The sequence below is a fragment of the Physcomitrium patens genome, chromosome 13 (genome assembly GCF_059467195.1).
Source record: "Physcomitrium patens ecotype Gransden chromosome 13, ASM5946719v1, whole genome shotgun sequence".
Classification (NCBI taxonomy): domain Eukaryota; kingdom Viridiplantae; phylum Streptophyta; class Bryopsida; order Funariales; family Funariaceae; genus Physcomitrium; species Physcomitrium patens.
In genome coordinates, this window is record NC_143422.1 from 2,867,603 (window position 1) to 2,884,407 (window position 16,805).

General features: G+C 36.8%; 1 protein-coding gene across 8 annotated transcripts; it reads left to right on the forward strand.

Annotated features, from left to right (window-relative positions):
• The first annotated feature begins 222 nt into the window (after positions 1-222).
• Positions 223-15,084, forward strand: LOC112290674 (uncharacterized). 8 transcript variants are annotated; one of them, XM_073538115.2, is made up of 20 exons: positions 232-1,404; positions 1,515-1,606; positions 1,873-2,161; positions 2,495-2,947; positions 3,126-3,586; positions 3,814-3,872; positions 4,575-4,990; positions 5,331-5,450; positions 5,633-6,163; positions 6,328-7,469; positions 7,892-8,591; positions 8,817-9,803; positions 9,951-10,067; positions 10,315-10,704; positions 10,831-12,513; positions 13,211-13,333; positions 13,500-13,580; positions 13,799-13,852; positions 14,299-14,450; positions 14,848-15,084. In XM_073538115.2, exons 3-20 carry the CDS (start codon positions 2,084-2,086, stop codon positions 14,867-14,869), a joined length of 7,569 nt encoding a protein of 2,522 aa, XP_073394216.1. In that variant the 5' UTR covers positions 232-1,404; positions 1,515-1,606; positions 1,873-2,083; the 3' UTR covers positions 14,870-15,084. The 8 variants fall into 8 exon arrangements, with proteins under 8 accessions (XP_024392994.2, XP_073394216.1, XP_090111307.1 ...); XM_090255181.1 differs by having other exon boundaries at positions 232-1,249; positions 1,405-1,606; XM_024537230.3 differs by lacking the exon at positions 1,515-1,606 and adding an exon at positions 1,405-1,489 and having other exon boundaries at positions 232-1,249.
• The last annotated feature ends 1,721 nt before the right edge of the window (positions 15,085-16,805 follow it).

The following is a 16,805-nucleotide window of genomic DNA, read 5'->3' on the forward strand; positions in this document are numbered from 1 at the left end:
GCGGCAGCAACAGGGTAGTCAATCAATTAATCGGATGCTGGGCCGTTAAGAAGAGCAGGAAGACGGGGAGGTTGCGGACACAAGCATTTGTAGCGACACGTCGTTGGAAGGTGGGCAGGGCAGGGCAGGGCAGCGCATTCAGTTAGACGCCCACCCACTCCATCGCCAGCACACACACACACACACACATACACACACCCTTTCCCCAACCTCGCAATGGCATCATCACAATGTCCTCCTGCCCTTCGCCTCAGCCCTGCCCATTTTCTGACGATGGGCAGGTTTGCGATGAAACGGCTTCGCCCCAACCATGGACTCTCTCTCTCGACTTCTTCTTCGTCCTGCACTTTTGTTGTTAGTCTCCACTTCCACCAGGCTTGCCCCACTTCTTGCTCCGCTACTCCTGACGCACGAGCCTTTCTTGCCACTCTTTCCACCATCCCATCCCTTCCTTCCTTCCTTCCTTCCTTCCTTCTTCTTACCGTCCTTTCTTCCCTCAACGATCTCTCTATCTCTGTTTCTACGATCTTCTTGCCGTTTCATGACTGACTCACAACTCCTTCCTTCTCCCTTGCCCTTGCTCCATTCTTTTCCTTATCTCTTCTCGGACCATGTCACCACCTGCGCACTTCACATAACTTCTGAACCCAGTACTGTGATTTCAGGGTTCACTCCTGCGAATATTGCTTGTGTTCTGGGTGGCTGTTTTTGTCCTGTCTTTATATTTTTCCTCGTTAGTATTAAGTATTGTTGCTCCTCTTCGCCTTAACTTGGATTTTCAAGGTTGTCGTTCTCATTAGTCTTACTTGGGTCGCACTTTGCGGAATTGATTTGAAAGAACTCGCTGTTGGAGGCCCGACAGTGACCATGAAATTGTGGAGTCGTAGCGGCATGAACTCAATTACACGTATGTTTTCAAGTTGAGGAGGATACTGTAGCGTTTCGCAGTTTATCTTCTCAGTACATTCGCAGTATCTGCTTCCATCAAATCATCGTCAGCGTGTACGAAATGATCCTCATGGAGTATGTAGCCGCCGCCACCAATTTTAAAGGTTTTCCTTGCGGTATGCCTATCTACCGACTGACATCAGAACGACAGGTTAGATGCTCCATGCATGGGGTGATGCGCGGCCAATGAATTTCTCCCAAGCCGTGCTTCCTATCCATAAATGACGGTTGCAGCCCTAACTTGCGTGTGCAATCCTCACAAATGAAGGATTCACGTCCTGGATGGTACTTTGAACTACTTGTAAACGTCAACTTCACCTGATATAGTGTTGAGATGAAGCTGTTCCTTGTAACCATTCGCTTTCATGTACAAGAGGGTTTCTGCTTTCGATTATCATTGCTTCAAGTGTCATCCTACAACCCACGATCAATAACAGGGGGCTCAATTGTGTTCAGGTAACTTGGACAAAGTACTGTTCCATCCAGCACTCAGAATTTTCTTCACAACGGGATGCTTTTGTATGACACCTCAAGCTTAGAAGTGAGTGACTTTGTAATCCATGCAGCAGATGAAATTTGGAGTAGTTTATGACGAAATTAACCCATTCGTCTGGCTTGAATCTATTCGTCTACAGAGCAATTTCCTCTCGCTCATAAGGTGCTTTTTGATTACTTAAAATACCGTATACGATCTGTATATTTTCGTGTTCTCTGCACGGTAATAAAATAAGACTGATTTAGTAGCGTGGTAGCTCCCCACATGAATTATCACGGATTCCACTCAACCTGCAGTTGTCCGTGTGCAGTCAAAAATCTACAGTTTGAAGGTCTCGTTTTGCGGAATGCAAGTATTGATGCACTTAATTCGAACGTTTAACATAGTTGTTTACAATTTCAAACTCATTCTTGACTCGTCTCTAGCAGAGTGACCTAAATCGATGACGCTTCTCTGGCACTAAGTTGGCAGTCCCATCTGCTCTATGGTGGATGATCGCTCAATTATATTGCTCCGACCTTTTGGTAGAGGCAGAATGGTCTTTAGTGGAAAGAAGGTAGAGATCTGAGAAATTCCCGGCACATGTCTTTGCATGTCTCGAAAATTCTTGAATCGTCGGAGTGATTAATCATCTCAAAAATGCACCAAACGTGGGAGTGGCAGCAGCCTTCTTACTCTTCATCCATCCAGCCCGCCTCGCTTCCTTCAAATGCTTGGGTAACGATTACCCTCCTCTGGTCTCCATTGCCCTGTGCTGCTGGTGATCAACTCTAACTATTTTCATGAATTCTCTTACGCCTCGAGTGAAAGCTCGCGTGTGCTACTAGATACTCGCGGCGGCATCGATTTCCAGTACAATAGTTGCACTCCAATGTGTTCAGAGCATTTTTGACTAGGGTTGCAGTCGGGACTCGAATTTTGTTTAGTGATTGAACGTTCAAATATCAAGTAGAGCAGAGTATGCAACTAGGAAGGTGTAAGGAATATGAATACGGTATTTGTCAAAACTCTGATAGTTGTAATCTACTGTATGTTCATATTGTGACGCAGGACACATGGCAAAGCGACGGTCAAGGCAGCCAGGCGCATTGTGGATCAGAAAGCTATGTACAGCACGTTTACGCACCAGAGAGTTATGTAGCGAGTAATGCTTGCCCAAATAGTGCATGTCAACCCACATTATACTATCACACAAATGCTCCAGGAACCCAGCAAGATATATGGCATTCGGAAATCCATGGATCTGGAGCTTACAGTGCAACAGCAGCTTATCCTGATCAATCAGCTCATCTCACGAATCCTATTGTTAGTAGTGAGGGATACACTCAGCCAGCTGTTTACGCGACAGTCGCGTATCAAACAGCATACCAGCAGGATGCGTGGCCAACAACCTACGCTTCTGGAGATGTGGCTTCGGAACAAAACCTGTATCACGCAGGCACTGTCACTGGAGCCAATATTATTCAGACAGCAGGATATCCAAATGCAGACCGCACTTATTTGGTACGATAGTGTTCTATCCCGAAAAATTTATTGGATGTTGGTATTGCCGTTAACATATCGCCTGGTCGAAAACGCCGAACAAGCAGGTTGTTACCACGCTTCTAGGACATGTCGGTACATCCTGATTGCAAATTTTGCAGTAAATCTCAAGGTAACATATCGTATATATATGGAACAGGATCAGATGGAGCAGCAAAGGCAAATTGAGCATGCGCAGTACTTAATCAGTAGATGGGGAACCAGCGACGAAACACCAACCGAAACAGCAACTTGTCCAATGTCGAGTGGACAACCCGCCTATTCTGCTGGCCCCCCACATGCTTCCCTGCAGTGCACACCGTATCAGGTAGATCAGCATTGGACGTTAGGCAAGAACACTGAGGCGCCAGTACAGAATTCATGGAGTTGCAGTAGCAGAGGGGTGCAACAGCAGAGCAGATGGCCACACATAATAGAGGCATCAGCTAGAATGAGTGGAGCATCCTCACGAACCTCGGGTCGAGCTGGGCGTGCTGGTGGACGCCAGGGGTTGGCAGCAGGAGAAGGTGGGAGGAAAGCAGCACAGAGGTGGACACCAAAAGAGTTTGTTCCGGAGGAGAAGAAGAACGTCTCTGAGCTGCCGACATCTGATGTTGCCATGTGAGTGCCCCAGCCTGCCACATAAATCTCATTTGTACAAACATTTTTTGAAATCCAAGTTAGCTAGTCCTTTATGCATAGTTCGAACACCTCAAGCACCCTACAATGATCGTTTTCTTGCCGGATTTCATTATGTTTCTTTCTTCAAACGCAATATATGTTGATTCCCTCCTCATTTTCTCCTCACCCTGATATTTGCTTGTTTGGATTTTCTGTGGGCTGTACAGACCGGAACAAGATCCAGCCAAGGAAGACGACACCGAAGCAGAGACTGTGGCCTCCGGAGGTGGGCTCTGTTGTTTGCCAATTCCTGCTGTTTCTCCCAGTTCCCACTCGGCCACAGCCTCTTCTTGAATCTTTCATAATAAATCTAGAGCAAGTACTATTTAAGCTATTTTTTTGATGCTGTTTAATCAGTAAGTTCTTTTCTTTTTCTTTTTCTATCATTCAAGGAAGGCATTGCACAAATGATTGTCACAAACTTAATTTGACATTTGTTTCATGATTTCATTTTCAAATGTAAAAGAGTCTATTCTTGACAAGAGACGAATGCATGGCGGTGCATGGTAGTCAAATCACTGTGTAGGATTCTTGTGGAAAAGCATAACTTGCCAATTCACACGTATGAAAGATTCTAAATAAGCCTAGTGTTAATTGTAGAGGTTTGTATCTTCTTTAACTTTGCAAAGTTTTTAGGCATTCAAAATAAGATTTCTTTCCCTCAAATTTGAATGTCCTTGTAAATTGCCTAACAAGCAGAATCCATCTCTACTTTTGATTTCATTCAATTTATGAAAGAAATTACTCAGAGCATTAGGAATAACATTACCTATGTTATAATTCGTCATCAGAGGTTATTAGAATGTCACTGAATTAATAATGATAATAGAAATAATGTTGATAAAAAACTGTGGAGTAATTGCAATAGTAATTTACCACTAGATATCTAAAATATATTCATTGCCATTGATAAATTTTTTTGTTTTAGGTGTTACATCCTTGTCAACCATAAAAGAATCCACCGAAGCTTGCAAAACTGAGTTGGAATATAATCAAGAAAAGACCATGTGTAATAGTAAAAGTATTGATGAATGCCATTCATCTTCAAATTTGGAAGAAATTGAAGATAATAATAGTGGACTTCAAAATCTTCAACTACATGATGATGGGTTTGAAACAAATGCCCCAAAATTGGATTTTGCTAGTGTGAATAAATTTGACACAAGTATTACCAAAGAGAGCATTTCACCTGAAAATAATGTGGAAAATCACAAGGTCAAGCTCTTATGCTTGGAGGTTGATACATGGGAAGGTAGTTCTCAAAATTCTACAACTTCTTTTCAGTGTACAGGCTTGGATTTACCTGAAAAGGTAGAATCTAATGCAGTACAAGTTCATTTTAAGGTTTGTATTATTATTACTATTATTGCTACTATTATTACTATAATCATTCTAAAAAACTTTGTGTTTTCTTTATATCCATAACATGCAATTCTTATATTTAACAATTTATTAACTAAGAATGTAAGATATTGTATATTGATTTACATTCAAAAAGTTTGATAAATAATTTCAATAAAATAAAATTAAATAATTACAACGTGTTGCTTTCAGTATCAGATAAGTTTTTATATAATTTTTTTGTGATGGTAATTTCTATGACTTTCTTTTTATTTTAAGTCTGTATTTCAAAGTATGTTAACTTTGAAGGTGTATCAACTGTTGACTTATAAGTGTTTGGCAGGATAATGTTTATTTGCATAAATTTACAGATGATGTTATGATTGATTTTGGCACTAAGTATATTCAAAATAAGAATGATGAATACAACAATGCATTTGATGAATTCTATGATGATATACATGTGAGAAGCTTAATTTATTAAAAAATTAATGGTAAAATATATATTATAATCTATGTAATTCTATACGTATTCTGTATAATCTTCTTTGTGATATAAATGTAATATTTATGTTCCAAGACATACGTTTAACTATATATATATATATATATATATACATATTAAATTCATGTTCCTCACATCAGAATAAATATGAAGGACCAAGACATGACATACATTTAAACGTGAACAATCATGAAGACCAAATAGTATCACATACTTCATTTTTGAACATGTGTTCAAATGTTTGTATTCAAGATAGAAGGGAGAAATGCCTTGAAGATGCTAATCAATTCTCATGCCTTAATACAAATCAAGACTTAAAATCAATGCTAGAAATAGAGGATGAGATGATTCCAAGAGATATCAACCAAACATCTCTTAACAATTCATCTCTTCTTGATTTTCATGAATTGGAGTGGGAGTCTAAGAATTTCCATTCTTTTAAAAATGATGTAGATCAGCCACCAAATGTTAATACTGAAGAAAACAATTATATAAAATGTAAGGATACAGAAAAATCAACTGATGGAAGTGTCATGTTATGTATTGGTGACAATAAACTCCATATATCAAAGATAGATAACAATCAAGGCAAAGGATGTAAAGAAAAAGTAATCAATAAGATTACAAATCCAACTGTTTTGAAAGACAAATCTGTAAATGAAGACAAAAAGGTAAGTCTTCTGTATTGATGTGAACTGATAATATAAATAATTTAAAATATCACTTTTATACTTTGATAATTTTTTTGATTTATACATACATACATACATATATACACACACGTATATATATATATATATATGCAATAAAAGAAATTATTTACATATCTGTACAGGTTGTAGTAAAAGAAGCCTTAGGAAGTGAAGAGCATATGCTTCATATTGGATCCAATACAAGCAATGAAAGAGCCAAAACAACCCATGGTGGTGATCATACTATTCCAATTTGTGAACATGAAGGTCTTGACCACTTTCAAAGTAGAAACAGAAATTCCAAGCTTATGCATGATTTTGAATCAAGGAGAAATGAAAGTATTATCAAAGATGATAGAAACACCATCAATGTGGATGAAAAACAAAATATGGCCGAATACAAGAAAATAAAAGATGAAGATGAGATTTTGGCTTATGAAAGAACATCTCCAACTTCATTTGTAAGAAACTCTACATGCCTGCAACTTCATCAAGAAGTTCAAGATGTGGATAACTCAAACCTCGAAGAAATCATCTTTTTTGGCCTTTGTGAAGAAAACCCAAGTTTACAAGAAATTATAGGACCAACAAACCAACCCATTAAAAAACAATGTGTAGTTGAAATCCCCACTTTCCATGAGTTTGACAATAAGCATGAGGAAGACGGCCTCCATCATAAGGAGTTAGGTTTAGTCATTATGTACAATCAAAACCCTATTTACGAATGCCATGAGCATAGCAACTCATCTTCATTAAATCTAGTGGAAAACCATGGATTTCAACAAGCCATGGAGGGACAAACCATCAAAGAAATGTTGGACACATCTTTGCCAAATGGGTGTCATGATTTTGGAGATAGATTTATATACAACGATGGGCAATGCAAGGCCTTAACAGAATTTGAGAATGAAGGATTCTTCCCCAGAATTTCCCAACAAGACCTACAACAAGTTATAATCAAACAACTTGATTTGGAGGAAAGCCATGTATTTGCTGAAAGTATTGAAGATCATGGGTCAAAAGAAATGCAAGAATCACCCATAGGGAGTGAAGGCCAAGATTTTTTGGATGAGATTATGACCTGTGAAATAGAAAATAACACTGTTGTGGAAACTAAAGTGGAACAAGTTGATGCATACAATTGCTGCAGAGAGGATTGTGATGTGAATCAGGCAAAAGAAAACTGGGCTGAACATGACAACAATTGCAACTGTATTCTAGAACATGAGTATGACAATTGTTTAACAACTAACAAACATGTTGATCTTGAAATAGAAAAAAACAGGTATATTCTTCTTCAAGTATGTAAATGTATAGAAATATATATATATATATATATATACACACACACATACATGTGGAAGCTGATTCATTGAAAATGCATTTAAAATAAATGTTGAGTGATTAAATAACAGCGTACTGTGAGGGTAGAAATCATAAATAGAGCAAGTAAACATACACATGAAAAGTATTGAAAAAGTATTTTGAATGATTGTGCCCATTATATTTTATGAAGATTAACACATGTTCATACGTTGTAACTTTGTTAAATGATTTTTGATAAAGTAATTCATAAGTCAAGTATGTTATTACTTTGTATGTGCTTAGTTCTAATGTAGTATATTCACGTCAATGTAAATGAGTAAGTGTTGGTTAGGTATTACAATCCTTATTATTAAAAATATGTGCACAATTTATAACCTGCAGAAAACAAAAGAGATCTCCATGTGAAGAACAGTGCGAAACCTGTCATGCACAGAATCTCGACAAAAGCAGAAATTATTATGGAAGGTTGGAGAAACAGAGAATGAGTCATTCTTTGTATCAAACGGAAGATCCGTATGAAAACCAAGATGCTACAATGAAGAAAACAGTCAAAGAATTCAAAGTTAAACAGTCACCTATTGATGGGTATCAATATAAAGATTCTCGATTTCAAACTGAGAAAAATTACATTGAAAGGTCTCATTGTCAAATAAGATGGAAAACACCAACTGATGTAAGCAGTGATTTGGAAAACAGTAGGGAGATTACTCTATGCAACAAGGCATTACCGGCGGGGAAGAAATCCAACGATGGCGGAAACAGCTTCTCCAGAGCAACTCTTTGCAGCAATCCATGTCAACAGAAAGAGCAAATTACAAGAGCTGCCTCAAAAACAATCCACTGCGGAAAGGATTTTCCTTGCAAATCAAAAGCACAAAATGTGGATCCGAACAGAGTTGGAGAATCTCTTTGTCATCCAAATGTACTCCCCGACAATGAAGGATTCCCGGAGTTCACAAATCCATTGACTGGTTGGGTCTATCACACAAATAATGGGACAATAAGTAAATTCTATACACTCAAGCAGTTGCAAAGAGGCTTGAAGTCTGGGTTTCTGCCTGCAAATCTGCCAATTTATCAGGTTATCATCATCATCTTCTTCTTCTTCTTCTTCTTTCTTTTTTTATTTATTTATTCTGGATATTCGAGTTTTAAATTTGTGTATCATAGTAGAATTTCACGTGTTGAATTTGATACAAATATATTGATAGTAGAGATCATGGGTAATGTTATGCAGTTTCTAGTGAGCTTGAGTTATGCGTTTGTTTATTGTATAATATACATATGGGGTTTTCGTAACGTTCAGGTACAAGAAAATATTTATACAGGCCCTTTTGTTCTAAAACTATTGATTGAAAGAAATGAGTTTTTAGCAAGCCATACAATGAATGACTTACAACAACCCATGGAAATGAAAAATTTGGATTATGTGCATAATATGAAGAGCAAATTAACAACTCATGCTTTGAATGTCCGGCCATTGTCACATGGGCCAACACCAGTACTCACCACAACTGTGTGGCCAAACGCCAAGATGGGAAGCGCCATTGCAGCAGCAGAGCAGCAGCAGCAGCACTACCTCCATCAGCACAAAGGTGATGACAATCAAGGTGACGACTACAATAATGGAAAAGGAAAAGAAACAAAAAGAAAAAGAGCATCTCCTCCTGATTCGTCTCCGCTGCCTCTGCCTGCAGAAGACCACCTTGCCTGTCTTTCTCCACCTCCGCAAGAAGAAGAAGAAGTAACAACAGCCGCAGCAGACGTCGTTACAAGGCGGCAGAGGGACATGATGATGGTCTCCCCTGTAGGAGGCCTCACATGCCGATCCCAGGCTTCTGCTCCTCCCCATTGGACATCCATGCCCTCAATCCCTCTCCCTGCATCTGCCACAGCAGCAGAAGAAGAAGCAGAAGCAGAGGAAGCATCATTGTTACTTCTTCATCACCATCACCACCACCACCACCCACTTGTGATTCTGCTGGGAGGGGGAGGGATAGGAGGAGGAGAAGAGTGGCGTGAGGAGAAAGATGCGTTTTCAGCTGGTGATGCTCCCGCAGCCCCAGCCTCACGGTTGAGCATGCCAGGGCTGTTGCACCTGGAACCTCCATTCCCTCACTTGTGCCCCTTTGCCATTCCCTCCTCTCCCCACCCTCACCACCCTCACCAGCACCGGCACCAGCAGCAGCAGCAACAACAACAGCCACCTGCTGCTGCTGTACCCATGCCTTACTACGCCCTCTTCCATCCACCACCCAAGTCCAAACCCTTTTCTGACTCCTGTCAACGCCAGGTACCCTCATCACCTCCCTCCATCATCTTCTTCTGATTCTTCTTCTTAGGCTGCGTCTCTCTCAGACATTAGTTCACCGTGAATCCAATTTCTTCTACTCTCACAGTTTGAGTTTTTGATTTCATTGTTCTACGGTTGAGAACGCAGATGTGGTTGGAACCATTGTGGGAGTATGAAGGAGTTGATCATCGCTTCAAAGGACCGTTCTCCTTGTGGCAGCTTTGGGAATGGTATCATGTTGGCCATCTCTATGGTAGTTTGAAGGTTTGTATTCTGCACAATTCATTTCGCAACTGGAAAATTAAGAATAAAAACAACATGAAAATTTTGAAAGGACTGGAATTCTAAATAATTAAAGCTTTGATGGCATGACAAAAAAATGTGACAAAGTTTATATACACGTTCTGCAGAAACATAATTTTGCATATTCAGTAGCAATTATATGTGCATACTATGAATATTTTAAATTAAAAGCATCATATCATTTAGTTTGGTTTGTTTGAAAATACAGATATTTCATATTGGAGCGTTGATTGAACCTTTACAATTAGACAAACTCTTGGTTTTTGCCAAGAAAGGCACATTTTTTGAACAGTCTTCGCTGCACCATTGTAGCTTCTCAGAGCATGGCGGTGAAAATAGTACCTGTGACAGTGCATTTCTAAAAGAACCCCGTAAAATTGCATTAGATTTTGTACAACAAAAACTTCATACAGCTACACTGAATGCGGCTTATAGAGAAATTTTGGATGCGGTCATTAATTCACTTCTTCGTGAAGAAAATTTGATTTCTAAACCTCGTGATACATTTGTGTATCGATCGAAAAGACATGATAAAAGAGACAATATCATCAAAAGAAGTGATAGTTTAAATTCATGTGATACAAAAACTGATATGGAGGTAATTATTGAACCCTACTATTATAATAATTCTTTTTCAATAAAATGTTTAAATTTAGGTACATGTAACCATTACTGACAAAACATTTGCTTCGTCATTGATATCAACAATTGTATCAAACTTTAGATACCAGAGAGGAGTAAAAAATGTCAATCTCAACACCAAAAATTATTCACAACATCTACACAAGTTTCATCGATTGCTTTCAAAACAACCCCACAAGAATTCACACTAGAATGTCAGCAAAATACTCAGATTGAAGGACTTCTCGATACACAAGTAGAAGGAGAAGGGAAAGAAGAAGACTTGAGTACAGGTTTGAGAAGCCAACTCATTCATGAGATAAAGGAAGAAAACAACATGACAACACTAGGGAAAAAGAGAATACTGGAGTATCAACTTTGCAGCTCAACAAATAAAGGCAAGAATCCAGGTATTTCTGATGATTTGGTTTGGCCGCTTGGAGAAGAAAACAACACTGAAAGCAAGGGTCCGACAGAGGCCGACCAAGCAAAACGATCCACAAAAGTGGATCTAATCCCAAAACCAAAACACAGCAAGATGGACTGCAAGAACCACATGAACCCATCTGTTGTTGCTGCCGCAGCAAATACGAAGATGATGACGGAGAAGAAAGTAGAAGTAGCAGCGCTAGTACCAGTTTCACCACCCACAAACGACAACCTCGGGATTGCCATTCTCAATAAAAACTACAATCAAAGAAGAGGAAGACCGAAAAAAACAACTTCACCCCTCGAGACGGGAGGGATTCACCACACAGAGGTATCAACCAACTCACCTTCTCAATCAAACAAGACGAAGAGAAGCAACAAAAGGTCCTATAGCAGTGCAACCACACCCAGTGCCTCCGAAGACAGTCCTATGAGGATTGATTTCAAGCAGCCAGCCCAGCCAAAGCACATCATTTCAGTGGAAGCAAAACGGATCCATTCCAAACCAGCCAAGCATGAAGCAATGAAGAGGTACCCGATCCCCACCCTTACGAAGTCTTCCATCACCTCCAGAATCTTGAAACGAAAGAGAGAGACTCCGTTGGTCACAGATCACGACGATGAGACACATGGGGGCAAGCCTCGACGGGACGGAAAACCAAGAAACAGAGCTGTCATGGACATCCTCGGCTTGGAAGCAGAAGACACTCTCACAACCGAATGCAAAACCGGAAAGAAAAAATCCTCGGACGTTCCAGCAATGCTGAAATGCAAAAGCGGCAACAACAACACCACCACCACCACCACCACAACAACAACAACAACAACGTCGTCGTCGGCCGCAGTGCCTTCCAACCCAACGAAACAACATGGCTCCATTGATATGACAAGCAACACCAAAACTCTAACATCACAAGCACCACTCAAGAGAAGACGAGGTCGGCCAAGAAAATGGCCATTGAATCCCAAGAAGAAAGTAAATTGTGGAAATACAACAATGACACCCAAGAACCCAGTATCGAAAATCAGAGGCATGTTCTCCACAAGCAATGCGTGCCGGAAACGGAGCCACCAGAAGCCATTATCAGGAAACAAATCTTTCGGGTGCGCGAGGTGCTCGATCTCCGGGTGGAAATGGAGACGGTGGGCTCACCACGGCGCCAAACATCGGCTCCGCCAGAAGGTGCAAGACAGCATCAGTACCAGCAGCATCAGCAGGGGCATGATCGATAGCGTGGTGCGCCCGAATCCGAGCTCCGCGACATACCTGCAATCAGCTCGCACGAACCGCGCCGCCCTCCGCAAACTCATCAGCGTCGTTGAAGGCTCCGACAAACTGAAGCTCAGCCAACTCACCGTAATACCCGCCATTCCTCTTCCTAGTTATCAAACCAAATTATCAATCAAAACTTCCCTGCGGATACCAGGTATGATTGAACTATAGATATCAATCGAATCTTCGTCTAGGTATAAATCGATCTCGACGCTCGGTTATCAATGCTGGCCCTTCGCAGTCATCGATAGCAGTTTTGTGTTCAAGCATGTGTGTTGTGCTACAATGTCACCACATTGTCGTGCTTTTTGTGTTATTTTTGCATGCAAAAGGTTGAGTTGTAGAATATGTTTAACAAAGATAACATATTTATGTGTGTGTGTGTGTATATATATATATATATATATATATATTTCTGTATATACACACACACAGGGAATTGACGATCCAACCAATTTTTCATTGGTTTTCAATCAATGTGGATCTGGCTGTGGAGAGTTTTTTTGATGATGGTTAGAATGGGTGCAACAATTTAGTAAATGCTTGGATCAATTTAAATATATATATATATATATATATATAGATAGATAGATAGAGAGAGAGAGAGAGAGAGAGGTTAATGGTTTTGAAATTTTTCATGATCCTTTGAATCAAAATACATTAATTTGGAAGAGAAGAATAGGTTATGCAGGATTTATTTATTTATTTATTTATTTTTAAATGTTGATTGCAGAATGTTGTGTTTAGTATTTAAAAGGGTTGCGGTGGAATATTTGTGTAGACTAGGAAGAAACATCTGAAATTTCAAAGAAGCAAAATCCATGATTGGGGACTACTTGCATTGGAGTCTATTGAAGCTGAAGATTTTGTTATTGAATATGTTGGAGAAATTATTCGCCGCCAGGTAGATTATTCTTTTTCCTTCACAATGAGAATAAAATAGCTACAAATGCCAATAATTGAATTCACAAATAAACTGATTGCTTAACCTACTTGCTTTATTTTTCTGCTTTATGATAAAATTATTTCAAGTATATTTTAGCATGTGCCTGTACTGTATGTATTTGTAGGTATCAAATTTTCGAGAGCGCCAATATGAAATAATGGGTATTGGTAGCAGCTATTTATTTCGAGTTGATGATGAATTGGTGGTTAGTTCATCATTTTAATTAAAAAGAAAAAACTTAAAATTTTCTTCTGAATTAATCATTTTGATAAAAATAAAAATAAAAATAAAATACATTCTTTTGATATTTGTTGTTGAAATTACATGAAAAATAAAAATAAAATACATTCTTTTGATATTTGTTGTTGAAATTACATGAAAAATAAAAATAAATAAAATAAAATAAAATGATCTCCTATGCAGGTGGATGCAACCCAAAAAGGTGGACTTGCAAGGTTTATCAATCACTCATGCAATGTAAATCCTTACTTACATCAAATTAATCATGAATTAATAAACATTTTGATTTTCTTAATGGCAACTTATTTAATATGTGAGAAATAGGAGATCACAATTCATCTTCTCAAATAAAATGGAAAAGTGGACTAAAGAACTGCATAGCATGCGGAAAAACATCATGAATATATTTAGTTTATTTATAGAAGTTAACTCTTAAAAACACATTCAACTAATTTAATAGAACTTTTGAGGAATTACTATGGGGAATGTTAATAGGTCTATTTAGTAAAAGCACGGGTCTATTTAACATTCCCCTAATTTAACACACACACATGTATATATATATATATATATATACCTTAGGAATTTAGGAGTAACTTTACTCTTATTTTGAGAATTTAGAAGTATTTATAAAAGAAACGTGAGTCTAGAAAAGTCACAGCAATTGTTTTCTTGTCTTGCAGCCAAACTGTTATACAAAGATCATCACTGTGGAAGGAAGAAAGAAGGTGGTGATTTATTCAAAGCGAGCAATTGGAGCTGGAGAAGAGCTTACATATGATTACAAGTTTTCTCTTGAAGATAAAAAAATCCCATGCTATTGTGGTGCACCAAGGTACTAAAATAAAACATCTGTCTTTCTTATTGTGTTTGCTTTTTTTTAAAACAAAAAACAAAAAAGAGACTTGTGTATCTTTCATGAAGTAGGAAACAATCATCCCATAATAAAATTATGTTCCAAGGAATTGTCTTATATAACTTGTGAAAATTCAAAAAATAAAAACTAAAAAATCAGAAAATTTTGGTATATTTAAAGATTAAGTATAAGCATAAACTTATTTTGGATATATCATATCAAGTTTTTTATGCAAATATTCATTTTAAAAAAACATCAATGTGTAAATGTGATTTGTTAAATATAGAGAATCATAGAGGGTGTCAAAGATTGTGTAGGTTGTAATTTATTAGTAGATTGTGGTTTATTGATAATTGATGAATAATTTTCTAAACAGATGCAGAGGTTCATTGAATTAGCAAGGGAGGTTTGCAAGCAGAACTTGAAGTGTCTTTAAGAGTTTGTGAAGCTCTTTACACCGAAAAAACGTTGAAATAAATCTAGTTTATTTCTTGGACGATATAGAATCAAGTAATAATGATAATAACAACAAAAACATATGAGTGTAATATCTGAATGTTGAATGTATATTATCTATATTATTAAATTGACACAATTAAAGTAAAATCTTCAATCTTGTTGTTTTTAACGACCAGGTTGAACATTAATTAACAAGTTTGGGTTTGAGTTAAGTATGATGTGAATGTATTGAATATCAAAATGATGAATATGTACAGATGTCATGTATACCAAACTAAGGTAATTAGCACTCCAACGTGTTTTGAAATACTTTCTCATAAATTAATATCATGAAGCAAGATTTATTGCATAAACTGTAACTTTACAAAATGATAATTCAATTAGCTTTGTAACAGTAGAGTTATTAGCACAAAGTAATTATTAAGATTCCAAGCATCTGCATCAAATAATTTATTGTGTTGTAGGTTTATAGATTTTAGAGCTACAATATGCTTTATTGTTCAAAGGGATCAATATTTTGCTTCTCTAATCTGTTTTTCCTTGCAATATATATCAAGCAGAGTGATAATGCACATTAAGTTGTGATCATTTGAAGCAAAGTTTTTGGTTTATGGGATTTTTTATTAAATTTTATTTTATTTTATTTCTAAAACTTTCTTAGCTTTTTCAGTAGTTCAATTATTTCCATAGAGATTATGAAACTTACAAACCAATTTTAAAGTATAAAAACTGTTGTAGATTGCATAAATTTTTAATTAAACAAATAAGAAGAATTTGTAAAACAATAAGGTTAAGTAAATCAGATTTTATTAAAAGACTTTGTAATTTTTTATTTTATTTTTTTATTATTAGCTCAGTCTTACTAGATTTTTAATAGCATTAATGTCATTTACATCTTTATAAGTAATGCAGAAGAATATCTGTAGCACAAACATAGTAGCTAGACCCTTCAGCTTGTACTTACACCGACTAATTGATGACAATAGATAAAACATAATTTAAAACATTACAAAGTTAAAAGTATTTATAAATTCAGGCTTATAATATTGTTACATGATGTGGCATTGTGCCAAACCATGTCAATTGGATGTAGTAAGTATACTACATCAATTTTATTTAACCAGCTTTAATTTAGAGAGTTTTTATCCATTTAGTATTTTATGTTCGTTTTCTTTCATAGTATCAATTAGAATTGAAAGGTATTGTGTAGAGAAGCTCCTTTGACTTGCCATTCTTTGTCACGTTGAGTCTTGTGAGTATTTTAGAGAAAAAGAGCTTTATATTGGAAAGTTTTATTTGGATATGGTAATTTATCAATTATGAATAAGACTTATTTTAAATGAGGTACAATATTCTTAATAGGGAAAACTTCATAACTATGGAATTTTAGTCAATCTCGGAGGCAATTATCTTAGTTAATTTAGTATTTTTTCTTAATTATAAAATTCAATCTTTAATTATTAAAATAAATTTCTAAAATATTCATTCAAAACCTATAAATTTTAGTTAGTAGAAAAAAGAAGCATAAAAAAATAACCTCATGTATTTTTAGTTCTTTAAGTAAAAAATAAATTTTTTATAACCAAAAATGTGAGAATCACTTGAAATAATACAAATTTTATACGTAAAATAGTGGACATAGAACAATAAAATTCTCAACCATTATTGCATAACAAATCCAAGCTAAATAGTCCAAACAAGTAATAACAAGCTAAATAAATATAGATTTAAATAACAATAATTACAAACACATTAAAGAGCAAGCATGTAATTTGAGGATTAATAATTTGATAGTATTCTAATTATGAACCTTTGATATCACTTGATTTGAGTAGTTACTTAAGCTTGACAAACTTACTAAATAAATTTATAAAT